General features: G+C 39.7%; 1 protein-coding gene across 5 annotated transcripts in view; it reads right to left on the bottom strand.

Annotated features, from left to right (window-relative positions):
- Positions 1-289: 289 nt before the first annotated feature.
- LOC108677851 (poly(rC)-binding protein 3) overlaps positions 290-24,777 on the bottom strand; it is a 127,032-nt gene continuing 102,544 nt past the window's right edge. For 3 of the 5 annotated variants that reach the window (XM_018166144.2, XM_018166146.2, XM_018166145.2), the window contains exons 3-10: positions 22,290-22,346; positions 21,756-21,872; positions 20,609-20,881; positions 19,538-19,951; positions 15,398-15,500; positions 15,070-15,208; positions 13,978-14,112; positions 8,673-10,681 (exon numbers count right to left, since the gene is read on the bottom strand). In XM_018166144.2, coding sequence (XP_018021633.1) covers positions 10,309-10,681; positions 13,978-14,112; positions 15,070-15,208; positions 15,398-15,500; positions 19,538-19,951; positions 20,609-20,881; positions 21,756-21,872; positions 22,290-22,346 — 1,611 coding nt within the window. In that variant the 3' untranslated portion in view covers positions 8,673-10,308. Of the gene's footprint in view, positions 7,318-8,672; positions 10,682-13,977; positions 14,113-15,069; positions 15,209-15,397; positions 15,501-19,537; positions 19,952-20,608; positions 20,882-21,755; positions 21,873-22,289; positions 22,347-24,777 lie in introns of those variants that run through there. The other 2 variants (XM_018166147.1, XM_018166148.2) reach the window with 2 other exon arrangements.

Here is a 24,777-nt window from a genome sequence, read left to right on the forward strand (position 1 = left end):
TTAATAAAACCGTTTGGTCACCTTGCATTTATGTGAAAGTAGAGGATTCCCAGCTCCATGTTCCTTAGTAATGGAACCTTCAATGAAAATTTTCTTTACAAGTTGTCTCTCACAGCATTTATATCAAACAACAGTAGTTTGCATAAGTTTTGATTATTTACTTTTCTAATTCGGCGGTAATGATAAATCACAATTACTTTTTTTAGGAACTATTTTGCAGAGTAATATAGAATATCGAACTAGTTGCATTTGCAGGAATCTTGAAATTATTTGGATAGTAAAACGATCGGGGGCTCCATTCTGTATTGGAAGAAAAGATATATTCAAAGGAAGTACAGGGAATTGGAAGCTATTCATTTAAGGTACTATTGATGCTCATGATTGTTCGTCATTGTAGAAAAATTCTATAGACTAGTTATAATTTTTAAGATAGATGGATGACCTCAATTGTGTACGAATTTAGGCCAAGATGTGAACGTAGAATACCTATGGTATGTTGGGATAGTACGAACTCGTGAGTGGTGAATATATGCTTCTGTTGAAATGTCACTTGCTTCATTATAGAGTTGTTTTTAATTCTAGATCACATAAATGTGTTGAAACTTTTTGTTTTGTCGTTAGTTTTTCTTAGTTTATTTATGCGCAATTCTGTGGCCTGGGCACTTATTCGAATTGAAAAACGCTTGTGTTAACGATTGCGCCCTGAGCAATTATATACGCTCAGGTGAACCGTGAATGTAAAAAAAAACCAATCCCGAAGAGAACAAATCAATTCTTCACATATGCTGTGTTGTATCATGAATATTATCTATAACCAGTTCAACTCGAGTATCGTGCAAAGCTTTGTCATCTACTAATGTCGGAATTCATTCATCAAGGTTGATATGAACGAACGTAGCTGGCGAGGACTATATTGAATCGGAAATATTTTCTGAGAGTCGTCGATTTGGTTAGAGATTTTGAGGCATTATTAGCCTCCGGTATGATACTTTTGTGTTCAAGGTCAGTAGTAAAAGTGGTATTCAAGCTAGTGATACCACAGTGAGGAAATATTTACGTGGTTCAATAATTTGTTAGTGATATATAATAGTTGGAAACTTCATTACGTATTGAACGCAATGTCGTGAGCAGAGCTGCATGAAGTGAAGACTGAACTAATGGTTACTTGCTAGATGCAGTTGTTGGGTTCACGCGTGGCCTTAACTACTTTGGGTATCATCGAGGACGACAAGAAGGCCTCTACTGTACATTCACAATCACTTATCTAATCTTTGGGACAGATTGTTAAGCAATTTAATATTGAAAATCAGCTATGATATCCAGTGTATCGGAGATGAGCTAAGCCATCCTTGAGTGGTTTTACTTGCGTCAAGTTTTGAATAGAGAACAATTTTGAGCGTTTTAAAGTTATTGAATTTAAGATGTCCAGTATCTTCAAAGCTCGAGCAAATTAATACCTAATATCAAATTTGATCGAACAGATAAGGTTCAGTTTTTTTTTGTAGTAACAAACGTCTGTCGGTGCGGCTATGTTAATTGTGGCTTCTTATCCCAAACGCCAGACTGCGTTATAGAAAATAATACGACGTCTGATTAGATGCTGTAACTACTACGTATCTCAATATGTTGTTACTAATTTGCTTCATCTTCCTTGAAGTTTGTAATTCCGAGTCAACATGGCAGAACAAAAGTATAAGGTACTAATTTTATTCCACGAGATGGTGTGACTCGTAAGAGTTGATTCCAATGCCTATTTATTGACCATTTCTCATCTATGAATATTAGCTACAGACAACATATCTTGAAGTCGTTTGAAAGCATCAGAGTTTGTCCAAGCTCATAATTAATTGGGATTCACATCAAAAGTAAAATAAAAGTTGACAACAATATTTTATCTGCTTCCGATCGGTGATAGAGTATCTGAATCATACATCGAGAGTTTAGGTTGAATTTGAAATCGTTACTTAATTAAGTTACGGATTATCAAGATTCCATCCAGAATTAAACTTTCTGGAATAAATGAGCATCAAGTCGGTAGCCAAGAATACGACGTGACTCTCTACGTATCCTTCCATTGCTAAAAGAATTTGATTACAATAGACAGGATATATCGCTTCCTCTTTCTCTTAGATACGAGGAAAGAAAATAATGATCTCTTAGAGGAAGAGTGGCATAGAAAGATGTAGGTAGATCTGCTGGCCTGAGACTCGAGGTCGCCATACACGACCTGCCTGCTAGCAATGATGAAAGCTCGCCGCTAACGGCCGAGCAGCTAACAGTCACCCTGGTACGTTGCGTCATAAGGCAAAAACTGCAGAGATGAACAAGACACAGTAGGAGTAGTAGTAGTAGTACGTCAATTGAAAGCTCTTCCTGATATGTTTTAAATGTGTAAGTTAGGTCTGAAACTTTTGCAGTAATAGATGGTGCAACCAAAAATTATTAGCGTTAAATTGTGTGCTCCAATGAGCAAGTCGGGCATTCCAGTTCATCGCAGACTTGCTTTTATTTTTCATTTTTTTTTGTATTCCTCTATCCACGAGCTCGAGTCAAATGAATGTTAGGCCCATTCCTGATATGATTACATTACAAACTACGCCTATCTTTTCGACCATAAAAAGTGAGCTAATATACCTATGCTATATATATATCAAGCAAACTGACTTATATTTCTAGCACAAAGTTGCCTATTTATGAAACTACAACCTACACTTTATCAGATCTTATACGCACCAAAAATTCCATTAATTGTTTTTTTTTAGAAATAAATAGAGTCCAAAGCCAAAGGAGTCTGTGCATTACGTCAAGTGCATTACTTGCTGGATTCTTGTTCGTTTAGCAGCTTTAATTTTCCCAATAATCACAATTTTGTTAGAAAACAAGAAATTCTCTATGGTCTCTGGACATAACGAAGAAATAATCTGAAACTAATCTAACGCGTTACAATTTTTTATTCAGTCGTAATGGTTGAAGAGCCACTACGTCACAACCATACGAGCATCAAGTTCCACGCCTAGAAAAAGCTTTATATTCATCCTGAGTACATCTTAAACTTAAATAATGAAACAATTACAAACAACACACTTCAAAGAAATAAACTTTCAACGGCTTATCAAAAATCATCTTCCTCCTACTCTATTTTCAAAGCATCGCAAGTGATTATTAACCTGAAAAATCTCGATTTCCGTATAAATATTTAAACTGAATTAAGCTCGTTGCGTCTTACTGCATTTGCTGCTAAGTAAACGTTATGATGATAGTCTTATATGTACGCAGCTTCATGTGCACATCATTGAAGCTATATTATCTAGTTAAGATAAACATGCGATCGATAAAACTCGCTGTTGCCAATAAACTGGTACAGCTATAAGAGTACACTCGCGAACTATGTCTGTATGTTGAATTACATACTAATTCAAAGATATTATTCGGTAGTATTCAATGCTAAAACTAAAAATTCATGATGCTGGCCTGAAACTTAGTTTTCAGAGCACCGTCTTGGAAGAATATAAGATAATACTAAAGTACGCTTTACATTATCGGCTCCGTGAAACGCTTTCGACATACGAACGTATCTCGCAAATATTCCACAGCCGACCAAAGCAAAGAGCAACGAGCAATAAGTAAAGAACCTACTGTTAATAAATAGACTAATAAAGATAATGATAAAGATTTCATTACACAAAACCAACAAAACAACATTAGGTCTAAAAGCATCTATTTTCAAAGTCGGCAGATTTTATGGTAAACTGAATTAAAAAACAATTATATCCGTTGTAAGCGCGCAGTTGAAGAATTCCATACCGTGCAGCTCATTGCTTGGTATTGAGTTATTTTAGCGTTACTACAAATGAATAATTTTAGCAAATTAAATCTTTTATAACTAATACTGCACGTTTTCCTGCGGATATCACTTCACTGACGTATCGTCACGCTATCCAATAGATTATTATAAAGATATCGGTAATAGTCAAGACATATTTGTCCATTTCATCAAAGATGAAAAATTAGTGAAACATCTCGCTCCACACAAATCGATTTGTGATCTCTTCACATTGCCATGAAACTATAGTGTCCATCGCTGACAAAACTGAACAGTGAAAGCTTCTACAGAAGTGTCATTTATTGAGTCGGAATCTGGTACGATTCTTGCCGCCTTCACGTTAAGATTAGAATTATAGCAAACATGGTTATTGTCGTATACGGCAGTAGAGGCCATTGCAAGATTATACATAGAAGTCATTGCAGCATTATCGATGAAATGCTAACGAGTTCGAATGCATTTGTATCCATGGGCTCACATATTCTTACTATCTGGACAATAATGATTGAGGTTACGAGGAGTTGGACTATTAAATTAATACGTCGAGATTTGCAAAGAACATTTAAGGGGAGTGACCGTCTAGAATTGAAATTGACAATAAATGACAACATTGTACTTGAGCAATATACGTATCTTTTTCAAGACTAATATCCCTGTTACACACCGAAATGCATTGAGCCTGTAGTCCCTAGGACACTATAACATAGACACTATCCATCGTACAATCAGGGTTTAGCGCTTTAAACAGCAAGATAAGCACAAAGATTCACAGTCTCGCACAACAGAGTGGCACGCACAGTAAATATCGAATACTGATGAGCTCCAGCTTTCCACAACAACAAATTAAGCTAAAATATCGAATATGAATGCTCACAAAACACGTAGTTTTCTCACCTTACTCGAGAGTAAACTTCTGGCGAATCCCATCTAAAACAGAATCACAAAAAACTAAATGCCTAAGACTATTGAAAAAAGTATTCCCTCCACACGCAAGATTTACTTTTTTTTGCTAAACGCAACTTCGGTTGGAGTTTTCACCTTGGCACATGCTGACTAGAGATAGGACTGGTCGATGCAGTCTCCTGGAGGCAAATGTAATGTAGGAGCAAGGCTAGTAAAAAATTGTGATAATTTCAAGCAAGTGTCGAAAAAATCTAAGCAGTTGGGTATTGTTCAAAGAACTCTTCAAGGAAGCTAAGAGTATCAAAATAATCTGAATATTAAGGAAACATTCGAAGCATCACAATAGAAATAACTTTTACGAATGTTGTCTCTAACAGACACTCATAGGAAGTCAAGTTATATAAAATTCTGCTTTTCTACAGAATAGATTATCTATCGATTATTTAGCGTAACTAGATTTTCCTTAGATAATACTAAAGCTAAAGTTAAGCTCAACTCTGTAAGCAGCAGAAGCTGTTGACGAGACTTCGTGAATCTTAGAAAAGAGGGAAGTTTTCAGTCAGCTAACGATACAGCGACATGCCAGTCAATACTCGTCCATTTCTAACTAGGTTGTTTTACGGCATCACTGCATCATTTTCCCGCCTCAACATTCTGTACCAACATGGTCTTCCTGTCAGTCGAATTGATCCAAGCTTGTCAGAAGCTATCCTTGCATTGATTGCTCAAGATAGTCATGTATATACAAGAAACAACATCGAATTATATCAGTTTACTAGCAATTTTCTAGTGACTGCAAGCCCTACCGTCAGAGAATACCTTCAGGACTCGACGAGATTACTGAACGCAACAAAACACTTATAACAACAACAAGGTACCTTTAAAGATATTACGAGACACCGATAAAAATATTTGCTAACGATGCATTACAACAGCAACAATATCTGATGCTTTATTTCAAACAACACACAATTACTGAAAGACGTAATCTTCACTTCAATACAGATAATATTCCAAGCTTTATACTTCCATGGAATCGCCTCGTAGATCGCTCTAATGTATCAGTATCGGAGCAGCAGTCATCAAAACTCGATTCCACCTAGGTTAACAACCTCTCGAAGGACAATATCTGCTATGCCAAAATGCGATCATTACTCCTTACAAGGATCAGTTTCAATCAGATGCCACGATTTTCTAAGATTATTACTCCCATAATCTGATGTAAGAAGCTTTTTGGGAAGACACTTCCCTCAACAAATCTAGCGAGTGGGCGTGGTCGCATCTTTTCGTTAAATTTTACTTTAAATTTCGGGCCATACACAGTTTTCCCACTACCTTTGAATATGTATCGCTCAATTCGTCGTCTCTCTAGTTTCATTCTTCCACGCATCGAGTTCCAAACTAAGCGCATGGTTCGACCATTTTCCATTACTGCCGCTTTTCCTTAAATGACGATTGGAGTAGTGGGATACACTGAAATTAGTCCACACAGATGGTTTGGGGATGTCGAATAATGCTTCGGGGCTTCCATCTTGACTACCCAATTGTTGAGCGACTGCTGCATATCAACTTGCTGTTGAGTAGATTGAATGCCACCAATACTACCACTTTCAACAATTGCGTAGGATGATTGAGCTTCAACGCCGTCATTATTTTCATTGTAATTAAAAATGAACTCCCGCGTGGGAGATATGTTGCATGGACCAGAAGCAACTTTGAATGGTATAACTGGAGGTGAGGCGTTAGTTGATCGATGTCTCTCCCTCTCACTATTCTGTAAATCATTCGAAGAGCCAACCGTATCGTAACTCATACAGGATGCTCCATTTCCAAATTCTGATGATTGGGGCGAGTTCAAGGAGACTACTGAATGCACACTCGAAAAAAGTTCATTACAATTATTCTGGTCAGTCCCTGGTGTACTCAATGGATTATAATATTCTCCGTTCGGCATGAGCTGGGGAAGAGTCTTTCCGAAAGAATTGCTGTGTTGCTGAGACAGTTCAGATGAATTAAACTGTTCCAAACTCGTGATCTGTTCAAAATGAGTGTGAGGAACGTGAGATAAATGGGAAGGATATTCTTGAAAATTTCTCGATCCGTCTAATGGCGAGAAAAACGTTCCACGAGTCGGATGAATTTGCTGGTAAATCACAATAGAATGTTGTTGATGAGATGTTGAAGTGCCGGAGTAGGCTGCCGAACAATTCGGCGCGTTAGCGATAGCTGGTGGAACACACATGTTAGGCTTCATGTGAGATGGCAGACGAGAATGTTGAGGCAAGACAGGCTGATAGATGATCGACGTCTCAATGAGGCGGGGAGGAGGAGCGAGAGGCTGGAGAGCAATGGGCACATCGGGACCGGCCGACGTATGCCAACATGAAGAGCACTCAACTGCAGGGAAATGGTCTCCTCTAGGAGCCAGAAGCGCTAGTGGGGAACCATGCATCGAGTGTTGGTTGCAGTATGGGTGTGGAAAGGGCGGTGTCACGGAGCATCAGTTGATTGGTGCCCGAACTATATGGTTGGGAGCCACATAATGATAGCCAACTCCAGCCATGCCCAAACCAGCTGTCTCCATTGCTATCCTGTAGACAAGCCAATGCCAGAAAATGATATAATTAACTGGTCGAGGTAAGAAGTTATCAACCAACTCAACGTATTCTCAAACTCAGTACGTAATCAACATATTCTCAAACTCGAAGTGAGGAGAAATCTATTCCATCCATTTTCATTATAATAGAATATTACGTTTGATTCAAGGTGATTCTAAATGCTTCAATAAATGACAATAAATGTGTTACAGAACAAGGTTTGGTATCGGGGTTATATTTTGACGAATATTATTACATGGGGTTTTAGTATTTTGACTGTTCCGAACTTCAATATTTGAGTAGGGAGTGAGAGCAAATAAATTTATCATTCAATTTGCAAGGCTGAAAATGAAACATGATTCGCTTCAGGTCGAGTGCACCAGTTATACGCTTACCTTATCCGGTGACGATAAAACACCCGGGCTTCTGTTGCGACTATACTCACTGTGCACGCGCCTATGCGCTTTATTAAAAAAATATTACAAACTCCATGGGGCACCTAACTGCCGCTTCATTATATTTACAGAACCGGAATCTTATTGCGACAAACATCATAGAAGCCCGTTTCAACTCAAAAATATTAAATTTGCTATCATGAAATCATACAAATACATGATGACGGATTTACTCAAGTCATGACAAATCAAATAAAAATACCGAATTCTATCAGTAGCCCCTTTCAGAGAAGCACTGGCTTATTTGATTCTGAACGAATATAAATGAAAGTTTAGAACGAAATTGATTGTTGGCTCTAGAGACAATGCATTCCACAGCAGACCTCACGCAGCGTCTGATGCTTGTTTCTGCTGCAAGTGTTACAACTCTTCAACCGAACATTTTACAATACCTAAATGTTTCTATACTTGATAATAAAGTTAATATCTTCATGAGGAGGCAAAATAAATAACTTTTACCCCCTGATAGGCGTGCTCATGAGAAGTAAATCGAGTGATTTGAGTGCAGTCTTACACGCATGTCGGAGATGAAATTTAAAAATGTTGTTCATGAAGGCGGTTAGCCTCAATCACCGTCGAGTGAACAAGTTCAATACTAAGGTCTGAGCAGATGCTTTAATTTCGCCCCGTCACTGTCATCAAGATTGTTTACATCAACTAATAGAAATAGAGAAGCTAATTATACTCTCAGAGAGTGAAAAATTATATCATCGCTGATGTAAGCAAATATACGTCTCACTCGACGGCTCGGCATAGAATGAATTTACATTTGGCCGGAGAGTGTTATTTCTAAATGGAATTTCTTAGGAAGGAAATGGCACCGGCAAGAAGTTGGGATTGGGATGCAGGTTATGTTTCGAGGTCAGAGGTAAGGGCAGAAATGAAAGGCAAGTGTCGGAATTCTCAAACTTTACAAGTACAATTTAACCTTAGTGGAAGAAACATTCACATATTGAGCTGACGATGCCATAGGTTATCTTCAACAGAGATAGCCTTAACGAAGAAATTATGGTAAAATCTGTACATCGATAAACATTTTTTTAAAACATAAGGATCTTTGTACCACATTCAATTGATATTGTCTGAATTGAAAACGAGAGTAGCTAATGCCTGCAAGTCTCTTTAACCGTCATAAGCTCCCGAGGTTTATATACGTCATTAACTTGACTATGGTACAGTGCACTTAGAGATGATACACTGCAGGGGCATGAGCTCAACCGCAACGACTGCTTGACGCGCTATAACGTACATGACTACAATCAAGTGCACTGCACCGTAAACACTCGGCCGTAAGAGACAACACAACCCTATGAGATAAAACTACTTAAGCAGCAAAGCGCTGGCGACCACACCAACCTATGAATGCGGTCCATCACCAAGCCAAAAAAAGCTTTTAGAAGCTCCAAGAAAATTCTAAATAAATACCAAAGATAATATTCACACAACTAACAGCGCTAGTTACACTACTATCAGTAAAACATCATGCAGAAATGAACCCAGAGACAAATTACTGCTCATTAAGATGCCCGTAAGTTCGAACAGCTGGTCTAGACAAGTCCTTATTCGGCTATACAGTATATGAATCAGTCACTATCGTATCAAAGATGTCTTTATAGACGATAATACATTGGCATGGAAAGGAATTAACTTCGCCAAAACCACAATCCACATAATTAATCTATGTTAGGATAAGATATGTTGAACTTGACTCATCGGCCTCAACTGTTAGGATGATGAGCAACGTAGAGCTGTTATATTTTATTAGGGAATTTGAACTGAACAAGAGCTGAAAACGTTTTACGAGGTATCAGAAAATCGATTTGCATCAGAAATGAAAAGGAAGGTTTAGGAGGGAGAGAGATAGAGAATAGCTTGTTGAAATAAATAAAAAAAAAACGAGAGGGTGAGAAGTATTTGTGACACGTTCTCATTAAGCAGGATTAGTACGCTAGAAGAGATAGGTAGAGCGCATGAGAAATGTTAAACGCTCACAAAGAAGATATATCACACATGAAATAGCAACAAGGAAGAGCTGCAGTTTGTCCTACATGATATGTTTATTGTAAAGCTGCTGAAGTCAGCGCCGACATAATAAGGAACTAACATTCTAGAGCTTCATGGAGCTGCTGAACACTCAATTCTAAGCCACAACAAACATACCTAACGTTAGTACTTCCCAAAAAGCAAATATTATAGAAGCAAGATGCGAGTTATCGCCGATAGCTTCTTATATAAAAGCTTATAGTTCACGAACCAACGCTTCAAAAATTGCAAAAATTTACATATAATCAAAAAATAAGTTACAGTTGTTTGAATTTTTGTATTGAAACGACGTTGGAGAACAACGAACAAGTTTCTACAAATCTGCGAAGTTTGAACTCCTTTACTAAGATGTCAAGATCAAACACGGAGCTTAATCGGAACCCGCACATGTTCACAATATACGCAATGAGTATTCTTTAGGTGCGGACAAGGATGTAGGTTGAACGATCAAAAGGGTAAACGATCAAGGATGTCAGGATATATTGTCTTAGTAAGGGGCGAACTTGCTCCGCTTGCTCTCCTTAGGGGAGGAGCCGTTAGCGTTTGTAGAAGTGGCACCAGGCGAGATACTAGATCCCTGTAGCTGAGCAACAGCTGAGGAAGATGAGCGTAGTTTGGGCTGATAGGTTTTCTGACGCTGTGCCGCCTGAGAGGCAGCCACGGCAGCAGCTAAGGTCTGGGAGTCAGGAGCCAGTAGGGAACTTAGGGAAGTGAGACCCTGCAAGCCCGTCAGGGAGGATAGGGCGTTCAGGGCCTGAGGATTCTTCAACAGCTGGGCTAGAGGAATGGCATTAGGGTTCATCCCTGACGCAGAGGCACCGCCCTTACTTACGTCAAGTTGCGCCTTGTGCAGTTCCATGCTGGGGACAAACAATGGATGGGCCGAATGTTACGAGGGCAGACATAACCTCTCAAAGCCTCAGCCCACCACGCCGCACCGACGCTTGCTACGGCCCTAACTCGCATCAACATAAGGGTCCGTTCCCACTCTTTGTAAAATGACCTTATTAAAGCTCGAATGTTTGTGAACGTAGATAAAGCAAAAACCAAGATTCAACCACAAGGATTCTTAAGGATTGCAGGTTTGTAGCGCAATGCTAGCATAGCAATAGGACCGCAGTTCATGTTACAATAAGAAAAACTAAATTGATGGTTATCATTAGCCAGGGAAACGATATTTAGAGGTACATATAAGTGGATGGATGGTGAGGGAGAGGTGAATTTATTCCTGTTGGTGGTGGCACAATCGGAATAGAGTGAGTGCCGATAGAGCGTGCGATGACGGGTGGTGGTTCGGGCGGGAGAGAGGCCGGAGCATAACAAGGATAAGTACAGGATATTGTTACCAGGATCATCCTCACTTGCCAAGTTAACAAGAATACGATAATCTCAATAGGACAGGTTATACAGCAAGAGGTTATTTTGGCAGTCAATGTGATATTGGCAAGAAAAATTAAGATACAGATCAAATAATTGGAACATATCAAAGGAATAAAAACTTTGAGTTGCATCCATATGCAAAATTTACACAGATCAAGATGAGCAAGAAACTAAACAAGCTTGAACAATATTGGAAATCTTGCAATGAAACAAGTATATTGGAGACAAAATAAATACATACGCAATTCGATATAACGTAGCTGGAAAATAAAATTCAAATTAACAACTTGACAATTGAATTAAAGAAAATTTTTTTCATTGTGTCGCTTCGAGTAAACAGACTACAAATGATGAGAACAAAACAAAACATACACCAGGTAGGACATAACCCCCTAGATATAACCTAGAAAAAGATAACCAAGCAGGAGAACGAGCACTAAGAATATCTTAGCACCTGAATATAACAATCAAAAGATAACTAAGCAGGTGGACACAATGCAACGTTGCTGCCACGCTAGATGGCAGCAAAAATAGCAGCAGAGGACAGCGGCGACGTCAATCCAAGGATATAGGACACACACACACACACAGGTATGGAGATGATACAAGAACTTGCTTGTATTCACGAGTTATTTTCATCACTCATCAGCACAAAGTTCCTTGTAAATACACCAGAGATTTGACACTCAGACCTGCAGGTGCGGTTCTGCGCAAAGCGCTGCTCAGATGTGTCCACAGTAATGGGAGGGAATATTTCTTCGATGAACTTTTAACTAAGAGTAGCTGGAAATAATTTCAACTCGACTATTGCTTACTGAGAATCGAAAAAAAGGGTTTGAATGATTCAAAATGTCAATGTACTTTCCAAAACAAAGTGACTTGGTCGTGAACCCATCAGCTATACAAAATTAGAGTTTACTCTGAGGTTTGAATCATTTCCAGCTACTAGTAATTAACAATTGTATAAGAAAACAGAAACACGGACACTGAAATATAATTTTGAAGCGTCATAGCTCAAGCACAGTCAACTCATATTAAATTTTAATAATAATGAATGCTTATAGGAACGATAATTACAATTGAAATGAATAATTTTGTGCGTGTATTGAGCTTTGGCGCCACAATGTCATCACACGGCCACACTAGCTTTACTGCTCTACTGAAAAAAAATATCACTACACTCATTGCATTCCACAAGCATCCAAAAACTGAAAATTCAATATTTTTGTGGAAAATATCAAGCAGAAGGCTGTGAAAGACTTTGATTTAAAATATTCTGAGTGTTTGGTTTTATTGTTGATTTAGTGTTTCGCTGCGAGGTACCGGTAATGAATTGTACTTAATTTATTTTTAAAAATTGGACGATTCGTAAAAGAATTATTAATAAGAAGGGCACTACGTCACAGATAACAAGTTTCAATCCAAGTAGCAGCAAGCAAGACATGCGAGAGAAATGCTAAGGGCTTAGAGGAGGACTGCTACACAGTCATCCTTAGTTGCATTGCCTTGATCTTAAATAACTTCGATGTTGGATTGGGTTGAAAACAACAGGACTTAGAATAAAAAAAAATTTGTATCGTTAAAATAAAGAAGCTAATTGATTGTAAAAATGAAATAGCCAAGCTTCAGCACTAACTAATTTGGATCGAACATTGACCACAAACAACTTCTAATTCAAGGTAACGATTTACCAGAGAATTTAACGCAACAATTTACCTAACATCAATCCAAAAAAGATAGTTTGCCAATTCAAATTAAAAGGATAAGGAAAATAACTTTACAAGGACATGTTTAGTAAGGTAAGAGAAGATGAAGCCAGGCTGGTAATATTACAAAGACATGATACAAGGGACCACACAGGAGATCGAGATACTCACAAGGATTCTTTTGGATGTCAAGGCTCAGGGAAGAAATGGTAAGGGACTCGGCACACTTACTTGCAACTGCACAAGCGCATTACATTTCCGTGCCCCGCAGGCTTATAATTCGTTCGAATAGATTGTTTTTTCTTCTAAGATCGATAGAAACCCATGAGGTCAAACAGACACGTTATTAGCGTACATCTTCGAGGTAGCATCATCGCTTTTAAATGATCTCATATATTCACGGTATACGAACAAATACGGATAGAAGTGAAGTCATTGTATACTGTTTGTAATTTCCGTCATCATTCCCTAGCTGATAGCAGCAGGAGAAAGGTTTGAGGTGGTAATGGTGAAGAGAAAACTTGTGTACAAGACCGTAGCATGTCGTTTAACAAGCCGCGTTCAACTCACCTTTGAGAGGCGACAGTAGCCGACAGCGTCACTGAACTGACAGCGATTCTATAACATAGTAAGGGACTTACGTGTTTATTGTGACCGCGAAAATATGATTACCAAAAATAGAGCATCCAATTCTAGCAAATAAAAAATGAGAGAAAACAGCTCACAACATAGATATTATAAAGCGAAACTCACATCACTAGGAGACAGCAATGCATCGGAAACTTAGCTCACAGCAAATTTCGCGACACAAACGGACGAACAAAGTATAGTTCAATGAAGCAAAGTGGAAGAGAAACTTTGGACGGCCCTTCATATCAACGAAGGCAAGACCTTCAAGAAATAGATTAGGCAACTCGCAACAACGAACTCCACAGTCACGAGGACCCAACAGCTCAGCGTTACAGGCAAACAGGAAGGAAATTTCAGATCAAGAGCAGAACTCGAGTGCGACACCACAGATCAGGCTACATTATCTTCCATGATTGATGACAAGACGAGCCAAATCTCACCTGGTGTTGATGAGGTACTGGGCCAGAGCCACCTGATCAGCGTTGCCTTTGATGGTGATGGTGCGGTCCTGCTTGCTGGCGTCCTCGGACCCGTCATCATATTTACTGATGGTGATCATGGCGCCCGTGATTTGCCTGCAACACATGCACTTTAAGTACACGAGCTTCATGCACGATTACTTGGGTTTGACGCACTACGTTAAAATTACACTAGAAACAAAATTAAAGCTACCTAAGAAAATATAACGAACATTACATTTGCATTAGAGAACTATCATATAAATTGCGAGAAGACATCCACCATATTGAGAAATACTTTCATCAGGTGTATATACCAGTCTTAAATATTTTTGTCAAAGTCTGTGTGGGAGTTTGAAGCTTGGCGCCATACACATATTGGGGCTAATCGGGTACGTGTGCAGTATACTGATACTGTACACACAGTTAGAAAAATGACCGTTAACGGTATTACCGGCATTTCAGTGGCCGGTCGGAACGTTAAAAGAAACACCGTTTCACCGTTTTTATTCCAATTTAACACCAAAAATTCGTAAAACATCTGATAAAAACGGCGAAACAGTTTATTTTCACGGGGCGACCGGCCACTAGGATGCCGGTGGGACCGTTTTTCACCGTTTTTCCTAACAGTGCACGCGCCTGAATATTATCTGTATACTGCAAGGATATCATCTCGACCTGAAAATTCATTCTTTTTCTGGGAATAGGAGAGGATTGGAGGGCAAGGAGGAAAGAGTTTGATCGCAAATTAAAAATTGATTTCGAAATTGATAAGTTTCGAAAGATGAGAATAAAATGCGACTCCCAATTTCTAATCATATATAAAATGTAGGTTTGACGAGTTCTTTATTTATTATAATACATAGGCTTCATTATCGTTAACTGGATTTTGAATTACAGGAATGACCGAATTAGGATTAAAAAATTTCGGGAATAACAAGCCGGAAACAACTAGCTAACATGCTAGTATAAAATGCAATAAATCTAATGTTAATAGCAGCAAGAACAGCTTACGATAAAAATTAAAACTCTTTTGCGGCTTCATCAAGCGACGAGAAGAGTATGAAAGCATACCTGATCTCAGCAATTTTAGTGCCGCCCTTGCCGATGATGCAGCCGATGAGCTCATTAGGAACCGTCATCTCATGGGTCTGCGACCCGGCGCCCGTGCCCACCGGAGAGCGCAGCTGAGAACCCGCCAGTGCAGCCAGAGCTGTAACACCCAAGCTTATATTAATTTCTTAAGTGATGGCGCAGAAAATTACTTAAAGACAAAGCTGTTCAAAATTCCTTAAGATTTAAGAAGGAAAATAGCAACATGAAGATCATTATTAATATAAGTATGAGAATAGCAACATGAAGATCATTATTAATTAGAATACATGGCTGGTAGGAGTCTGACCATCAGAGTTGTTGCCACCGCCAGGTGTCATGGCAGGGCTCATGCTGATGAGACTGCTGAGTCCCAGCAGGCCCGACAGCGGCGAGTTTGCCAGCTTGCTCACCTGCAACAACACAACTGTAAGCAAAACATTTATATTGCTCGCTAGAGTAACTTATAAGTCTTGCTGGCTGTGCCAGGCTGCAAGTTCACAGGCACTGCGTGTGCCTGACGAAGGATTCATACTTACCAGCTTCATTGCTGGGGTCGAATATAAATATATAAATATAATTACGTCGAATGGGCCACAAAAAAATCATCCGGCTGCACGGTCTTGTCACATATCAACTTCATTCTTACTTCAGTCAAATTTATTGCCTCATGTCTCACCAAAAAAATTTTAACCAAATATATTTATACCGTCCATAAGAAATAAATTTCGACGACTAATGGCCGAGTACTACTTAAAAAAACAACAATAGGAACAAAAAAACTAACAGAACTTTATAATATGAATTAAAAATCATACGCCTTATTTATTTTCATAATATTTCCAAACATATAAATGATATAATAATGACCAAAAAGTGGAGAAAATTTTCAACGGTTACTGGCATTTTCCATTCATAAATCCACATGCACATCCATCCGCAGAGCCATGTTGTTCGGCCTCTTGTCACGTCTTCACTAATTAATGCTACTCAGTTAAGGAACAAAAAAATAAAATAGATTCTAAAAAACCCTCGTAACAAAAAATCCTTCAACGGAGCTTTGGCACTTTTAGAAAAATAAAAGTCCATAAGCACCGCAAGCGGCAGGCTCCCCAGCATGAGCCCTCCACTGGCCCCGCACTACGGCGCCGGCAGCGACGCAATGTGGTGGTCCTGTGCTGTGTTGGTGTGAGCGTGTGACTTGTTGTGACACTCTATATTTGTGCCAGGTAACTTATGATTTGAGTGACTTATTTACTCACTTGTTCCATAAGTGGGCCGTGTAAACAATAAGTTGTGTTATGAGCGTGTGACTTATTTAAACAGTCATTTGTTTCATACGAGTGCCGTATACCTAAGAAGTTTGTACTTTGTGATGAGGCGCAAAGCAGGGGAAAATGAGGATGGAAATCCCTTTATGAAAATGTCACAAACGAGCTACACTTTCAAAACTGAAAAAAAGTTAGAAAAGAGTTTATTAATTTTTGGACTCTTATTAGAACAAAGCAATCTCCATAAAAATTAATGCATGTCAGAGTGTCCGAAGGTTTGTCTACTGAAAAGTAAAGGGTTGTCACAAGTCAATTACGTATATGCTTTCCCAAGCGGAAACGAAGAGGCAATTTAAAAAAATTCGAAATGAAGAGTAGCTCAGGCCATACACGTTGGAAACGAAAGCAACAATTAATTCAGCGTCAAAAATTAATCCAAAAGATTAATTCAAAAAGGACAAAAGGACCATTTGTGAACTGAAAACAATTTTTGCTGAGGAATTTTCGCTGCAATGTAAGAGAATGTTTGCTGAGGAACACACACTCAAAGTCTAACAAACAAACGAGCGGAAACATCAAAATAAATAAGGAGATATAGACGGATTCAACGTAAAACTAAGCGGTGCTTCATTTTCGGTGAAGATATGATGCAGATGCACGATCTCGCATCCTGAGCTCTTCACGCACCCACCGTACAGCGAGTATAGAGAGCAGTAACAGGAGAAAGTAAGTAAAATCAGAAGACGAAGTCGAGGATTTTCATCCATTCTAAAGCACAAATGCGTGTGGCTTCACATTACAGGAAATCTTTAAAATTTTGAGGGACTGTTTTCATGCTAAATAAATAATGCAGTGTTTTATTAGCTTAATTAAATTTCATGAGATACTAGGCCTTTCCATCGGGAATAATCGTTAATCAAATGACACTTTAACACTCACATGCTAAACTTTAGTAACCAGACAAGCCAAAATCGAGCGTGATACGAAGTTATCTGCAGAGAATTGCGTAAAAGTAGTTTTAGTAGTGAGCTCGATTCTCCGTTTATCAGCAAGTCAAAACCAATCAAACAGAAATGCTCGTTGAACAGCAAAGAAAAAACCGCGCGATGACAACCACGTTAAGAAGTTTCTACTTCATCACAATGAAGCCGTGGCGCGAGGATACGGTATCGACAGCTCAACACGCACACTGGTTACTCCAAAAATGTGTTAACGTGTTTGCAGGATATTGCAGTACAAAATGATACAATAAACTAGAGAGATTGAAGAGCAAGTCTCGGAAATGAAGGAGCGAAAGTTCACACGAAGTGGACGTGTTGGGCGGTGCCTTAGGGAAGAATACGAGGACAGTGAGGGCGGTAGAAGAAAGGTAGAAGAAACATGCGATAGTATGCAAGCAAGGAGTGCGTAGGTAAACAAGATGAAAGCGTCGTATGTACAACACATAAAACAACGAAAATAATATATATAAAACTAATGCCCAACATTGTAAAAGTTTTGAACATCTACTAAATGTCATGATCATCCATAGAGCGATGACAGTTGTCGAAATTTTTGTTTATTATAAGCGCATTTTTACCCTCTGATTATGAAAGTAGGAAAAACGGCTTTTTTAAATTAAAAAAAAAGAAATGAACGCTGCAATCGATCTTACGTAGACTCAAGTTTAGCTGGCTGCATAAGATGGCATTAGAATGGAAGAAAGGACAAATTTGTGACTTGATTTTTAACGCAGCCTACAAAGAACGTCTGCAAAAGCCAAGTTTCAGAAGAACGCGTCAGTGCGTCAAATGGACATCTTGAAAAACGTCAATTGGCGCGACATAGACGTAACTTTTGTTAGAAGACAGTGACGCACGTTGGTACCGTTCACTTAGGACATCAGACCAATTACTAGGAGTTGTCGAACACAAGTCTTACTCTTTCACCACAGAAAACTTTCACCGCAGTAGGCAGTTATTTCCGTGATACATCGGCCAACAACAGATTCAGGAGCAAGGGGGACATACAAGTTCGGAATAGAGCGTCGGTTCACATTAGAAAGCACCAAGGATGCGCCAAAACAAATCTAGGAAAGAAAATGGATATGAAAAATACAAAAGGAAACACAATTGGTCACAGCAAGTAGACACTTCAAGTTGAGGCGGAAAACACGACATGGTGAATTGGTACGAAATCGTGTAAGGGCGGCAGACAGGAGATGAGTGAGTGGAGACTTCATTGTCCTGTATTTAAGCTAATGATCTAAAAAACTTAGAATCATTACTTTGTACGCAAGTTCCAGCTGGCCTTATTCGTATTGGCATAGTCAGAAAAAAAGTGAGAGACTGCAGGTTGTTTGAAAAACTTTCTTGTGAAATGTCGAAGCATTTAGCAAGCGCCGTCTACAGCGAGCAGATGACAAAAATTTCCCTACATATTTAAAGAGACTACGAGTGTTGGAGATGCGTACAATGTGCATGTGAGTTCATGTGTAACTATAAGACTGATGAAGTGTCGGGCCCAGAGATGCAGGGGAGCCTGCCCCCCTTATCAGCCCCCTCCTCTCCAATGCCTAAGATCAAGTCTGAGCGCTGCTGCTGTCGCCGACGCTCGTAGTACACATAACACAGCTAGACACGCACACAAAAACATTTAGTAGAAATCGGAAGCATCTGGAATTTATTATAATCAGAGTATATATGTGACACTAAAATATTCAACTTTAGATATGAGAAACGGTATACAACCGGTTGTTATTTCCGTAGCCATGCAATACAAGCTTAAGATGCTACGGACAGGTGGGCAGATATGGAGAGGAGAGAGGGTGGGGTGCAGACTGGCCAAGCTACAAACTGGAGGGTCGGGTTGAGGGAGGACGTCAGAGGGGCTAGACGGACGGATCAAAGGTAAAGGCTGTGTGCAGTCAAAGGCGCAGGTCGAGTTATGTTACAATGGCTTATGTTACAGAGCGTTATGAGTCTCGTGTTATGGAATCAAATGTATGAGTGACTCAGTTGTTGGGTCTGAGAAGTCGAGTCTCACGTGTTCAAGAATGGGTGTAATCGTGTATTTTCGGACGGAAGAAGATGGCGTGAGGTGGTGATGGTGGTGGTGGTGGATCTCTGACGGAGAAGGTTGTCCAGGGGGAGGCCATTGGATGGTGGGAGGAGAAGAGGTGGAGCGTCGCCCTCACTTACATCCTGTAGATGGTGGAGGTGAGGTTGGATTATCAGCTGACCAGGAAAATGACCATTCTTGAGATGTTCATGCGGTCCAGCAGGGTGCGGAGGAGGCATCTGCTGAATGTGGGGCGGCGCAGGGGCCATTTGTGGCAGGAACTGGTGGTGGTGATGGTGTCCAGTATGAGGTGGGCCAGGCGATGGTGCCGAGACAGGTACTGGGGCCAACAGAGGGCTCATTTGGGCGGTCATAAAGGGGCCAGGAGGCCCTCCTGGAGGAGGTGGACAGAACGGCGAGGTACTTACATCAGGAGCTGAGGGCACGGCGTAGTTACCCTGGATGGTGTAAGCTTGTCCACCAGCCAGGATCACAGGCCCGCCAGCCGCTTGTGGCTTAGGTCGGTACGGGATGGTCGCGCCTTTCGGGGGCGACTGCAACAAGGTAATTATGATATAAGAACGCGTACAAGGCAAGGTGAGCACGGACTAAAGATATAGAATGAGTTTTAATGCAAGGAACTGAAAAATTGTCTAACAGAGAAAATTAACGCAAACATCAGATTAGAGCATGTCTGTTTCTCGATTTTGCTATGTTGAATGGGACATACGAGTCCAGTAATTTAAGTAGTAGTGGTAATAATATAATGTTATATAAGTAGTAATAATAAGTCCAGTAGCTAATTCAAACCAACGTCAGATTTTGGAGAGATCAGGTTAAAAAGCCGCTTTTTAGATCTCCTCTGAATAAGTCACGAAGAGTACAAAAATCAGGAAAAGGCCATGGGTCTATTTCTTCGGCGCTAACGTTACTATTCTTTCCTGATGAATTTTTCTGATTGGGCAACGAAATGTTCGGCCCAAGTGATTTGCATCTTACGTTGCTACCAACCACTATCGAAACATACTATTAGAATAGACGACTGTTTATAACATGAAATTATTCAATGATTGCCCAAGCCCAATACTTAAGAAATACCACTGGAACACCCGACATGACTAGGAATACTTTCACATCCCGAGGTGCCCGAGAACAACTGGGTAGACGTAACGTAAACACAACTATAATAAGACTACGTGATGACGACCAACCTCGAGCATAACGCAGCAGATATGGTAAACACATTGAGTGATAGCCTCAGCAGTGCCAGACACGGTCACGGCGCGCTCCGTAGAGTTAGGCAGCATCTCAGACGCAACTTGGATGGAAGCGCCCGTCACCTCGCGGATCTCCTTGATTTTAGATCCGCTTTTGCCGATGAGCGAACCGCACTGCGATGCCGGCACGATAAGCCGCAAAGTGATGGGTGGTCGCTGCCCAGACCCGCCCATTGAACTGTTGTTCTGGTACATCTGCCCCAGGAACTGCACACAAATACAACCATCAAGTCCCAGCTGAACGTACATTGCAATGCTGCTTGTGCTAACAGACGCAATCAAATGTGATTATTTTAACCCGAAAAATGCAATAACGAAGAAAAATCTGAAAATGTTAACAACATGAAATAAGAAGCACAGAATGAGAAACGGGAAATATGGCATCAAAGCGAACGAATAAATAAACAAATTCCCTCATGAAAATTCAACAGGCGATACACAGTTCATCAGCAATGCTCTAAGCTTTAGTTACTATGAAATACCAGACTATCGAACAGAAGCTGCGAAAAAGTCCATGTGCTATGATGGAGAGATTCTCGGTTGATGAAGAAACGCTGGAGCGGCGGAGAGGGAGGATTTAAGAGCCCATCAGGGCGGCATAAACAATCCCTAAAGAGGCTGCCTAAATGAGATGAGCTCTAAGATCGTCTCCAGCACCGTAAAGTCATTATCTTCGTGACGCTATGCAAGCAACTTCAAGTGAAAACATCGCATGTCTCCAAAACATTACTACACGTTTTTCACCTGGAATGGTGGTCAATAATCGGCGTTTCAAATTGCACTCAAACGCTTTTAATCTGACCATTTTTCGCGATCGTCCACAGTACAATTAAAAATACCTATATTGGAATACATTTCCTACAAACAGCCGTTTGTAGTAGGAAATGTATTGTAGTTTATAAACAGCCGTTATAGCCTCCTAATCCACGATCAATGAAATTTTGGTAGTTTTTTAATTCATGGAAACCTGTTGCAACAAATCAATTTTACAGAATAATGGCCACGGTTGACACATGATCCTAAAAAAGAACGACATAAATCGACCAGCAAATAAATTTATATCACGCAACAATGCTAATACCTCTTCAAATTTGGCACAAATAAGTTTGAAGGCAGCGAAGATGGCTTCTGTGGTGCCCGTGACCGTGACCACGCGTTCTGGGCACGATCCATCGCTGATGTTGATCTTGGCTCCAGACTGAAAATAATTACGAATGAGAACAACTCTTTTTAAGTAATGTTAAAACGACGGCTTACTGATACTGAAGTCTGAACTGCCATTTTGATGCATATATACTAAACAATAATTAAGAAGATTGCAACGGAATCTAACCCTTCACTTGAAGGCATAACACTTGAATCGAATTAGTAAAATAAAAGGTGCACTCGTTCGGAAATATTTCTCAAAGAAGACTAAGTAAAATGTGATAAATCTTAGGAAATATTCATTGCATTGCATCTCACGCGTTCGATAATTTCAAAATGAAAATTGCTTTTAATATACAAATACTCGAAAGTCAAAGTTATTTATCAAAGCGAACAAGAGGGACTGATCAACTAATAAAATTCTTACATTTTACATCGAAAAGATTTAGTTTATGCAATTAAGGCTCACCTCCTCTCTGAAACGTTTGACGATTTCACCTTTCTTGCCGATGATGCTCCCGACTTCCTGCACACATGCAAACAAACAAACTCATTGAGGTATGCTTGCCAGTACGCAATATACACCATATCACAATAATAATAATAATAATAATAATAATTATAATAATAATAATAATAGCGGTTTCAGCGTTTATTAGGCCGTAGGCCTGTCGCCGATTCTTAACATCGCATAACATCTTAACATAATAACCGCAATGTCTACCACGTAATAATAATAATAATAATAATAATAATAATAATAATAATAGCGGTTTCAGCGTTTATTAGGCCGTAGGCCTGTCGCCGATTCTTAACATCGCATAACATCTTAACATAATAACCGTAGAGACGAAGAACATACATACGAAGCTGAAATTTTCACCGTGTTTCCATTTCCAGTTCAAAGTAAACAATTAGTTGCGAAAGAATTAGGAGAAAAAGAAGGTCAAATCGGGCTTCTGAGTTTACTTAGAGTTACTAAATTTTAGTTCGCCTTCAAAAAGAATTCATTTAGAAAAATTATGGATACGGGAATAAAATCGAAGCCAGTAACAAATATTGCATTTGTAAGCGAAGACACAAATGTAGTGAAATAGTTAAGATATATCAAGACGCCCTTGCGACGCCCACTCCCTTGACCCCTGTTTGCTGCGACGGGGAACGAGAGAGGCAATCGCATAGAAAATCAATACGGTATTTACTCGGGAATTGGAAACTCTCCAAACTGAATTAAATAGTAAGCTGTGAAGGTAAGTTCGCCATCCGAGTCAAGCTATCAAGGCTCAAAATTTTCTCCAAATCAACTCTTCTTGCACGGTATATATAAACCTTCACATAGAATACTCGACGTAACAACATTTATACGGAGCGCAATTCAAGAGAAAACGTGATCATTGCCACAGCGGTGAATGCACTGTAATAGCCATACACCGTAATCAAAATTGTCATGGAAGAATGTTGAGCACAATCACTGAGATACGTCAGAGATATGTGCAAGTGTTTCGTCCCGTCACGCCTGAAGTGAAGGCAAGGAGCTCAAACCAATTAGGAAGTTCGCGTCGCAACATAGTTACGGGGCCTCTTGCTCGATTATTAACAGTAACTTTACAAGCGTCTCCTCCGGACGGCATGAATGCAGCACAAGCATGAATTTAAATTATTAATTGCATTTTTCAAATCCTCTCATTCATAACGGTAATATGAATATCTAAGCCTTTTTTTCTATTCGCAAGAAAAATTGCGAGTACATGGTAAATAAGTAAATTAATAAAATAAATTCAATAAACACGTTATAGAAAAAAAAAGAAAATATTGAATTAAAGATGAAGCATCGGGCATTGAAACGATTGAAATTCTGCAATTTCATCAATCAGTGTCACACAAAGGGAAACCAAATTCGAAGGTTTCCTTTGTTCAGTGAGAACAATCTTAGCACCTTAATAAGCCTTGAAATACAACAATTGTCCAATGGAACATCTGTGACGTGAACGCACAAAGGAAAATCATCTGTGGGAAAAATTCAAAGCATCACACCGCGAAGCAATGGAGAGAAAAATCCACACCCAAATGAGTTTGCCATTGTCTCGGTTAAGCAGCGAGCCAAATGACACTCTATTGTAGGCGAAGCAGCAACGCATCAGCAATGAATACTTCAGATGAGCCCAACTGCCGTAGCGATGATGCGATTCCGAGAGGACTGCGCCCAATCATAAAGGAGCGGCGAAGAAAGCAAATTTTCTGCGAGACTGATGTCACGCAAGTTGCACCTGCACAACACCGATCCGCGCAAGACTTTTCCCATAGCACTTCCGGCACTATAAGAGTAGTCGGATATTGTTGGATATTCACAATGGAAATCTAGGTAAATTCTTTAAATGATTCAATTCTATTTTCAATCACGTGAGAACGATCCTAGTTAAGTGATACCAGAAGATGAGGCAATTTAGAGCAGTAAGCTTATATAATTTCAAGCAATAACCGAGTGACAATCCGGTCCGGTTGAAAATTGCCGCCAATGTATTTTTTAGGCATGAAAAAATTGGGGGAAAGTGCGAGTATTCTCAGCAAGCGGACTGCAAACCAACACAAAACCAATTGGCCCATTTCCTGCTCGACCAATAATGTGAGGCTAGTAAACAGCTTCGAATCACGAGATGCCGAGCTGGTGACAATGTCTCGCATAGGGACCAAAGAACTTGCACTTGCTTCACACTGAGCTCTGGCACGCAACCTTACGGACCTGCCTTCTCCTTTCAAAGGAAGCTTTCTGCACAAAACCTATGATACGAAATCTAATATCGGGACAATCTCTGCTACAGGGACAACGAAGTGAACAAAACTCAGGCATAACCAATGTAAAAGTTTTGCTAGTTTAATTGCATAGCAAACCAGAATGGCAACGATGTTCATTGAAATATGCAAATCGTAGAGTAAAACACGGCGCTTTGAATGCGTTG

The sequence above is a fragment of the Hyalella azteca genome, unplaced genomic scaffold (assembly GCF_000764305.2).
Source record: "Hyalella azteca isolate HAZT.00-mixed unplaced genomic scaffold, Hazt_2.0.2 contig4008, whole genome shotgun sequence".
Lineage (NCBI taxonomy): Eukaryota > Metazoa > Arthropoda > Malacostraca > Amphipoda > Hyalellidae > Hyalella > Hyalella azteca.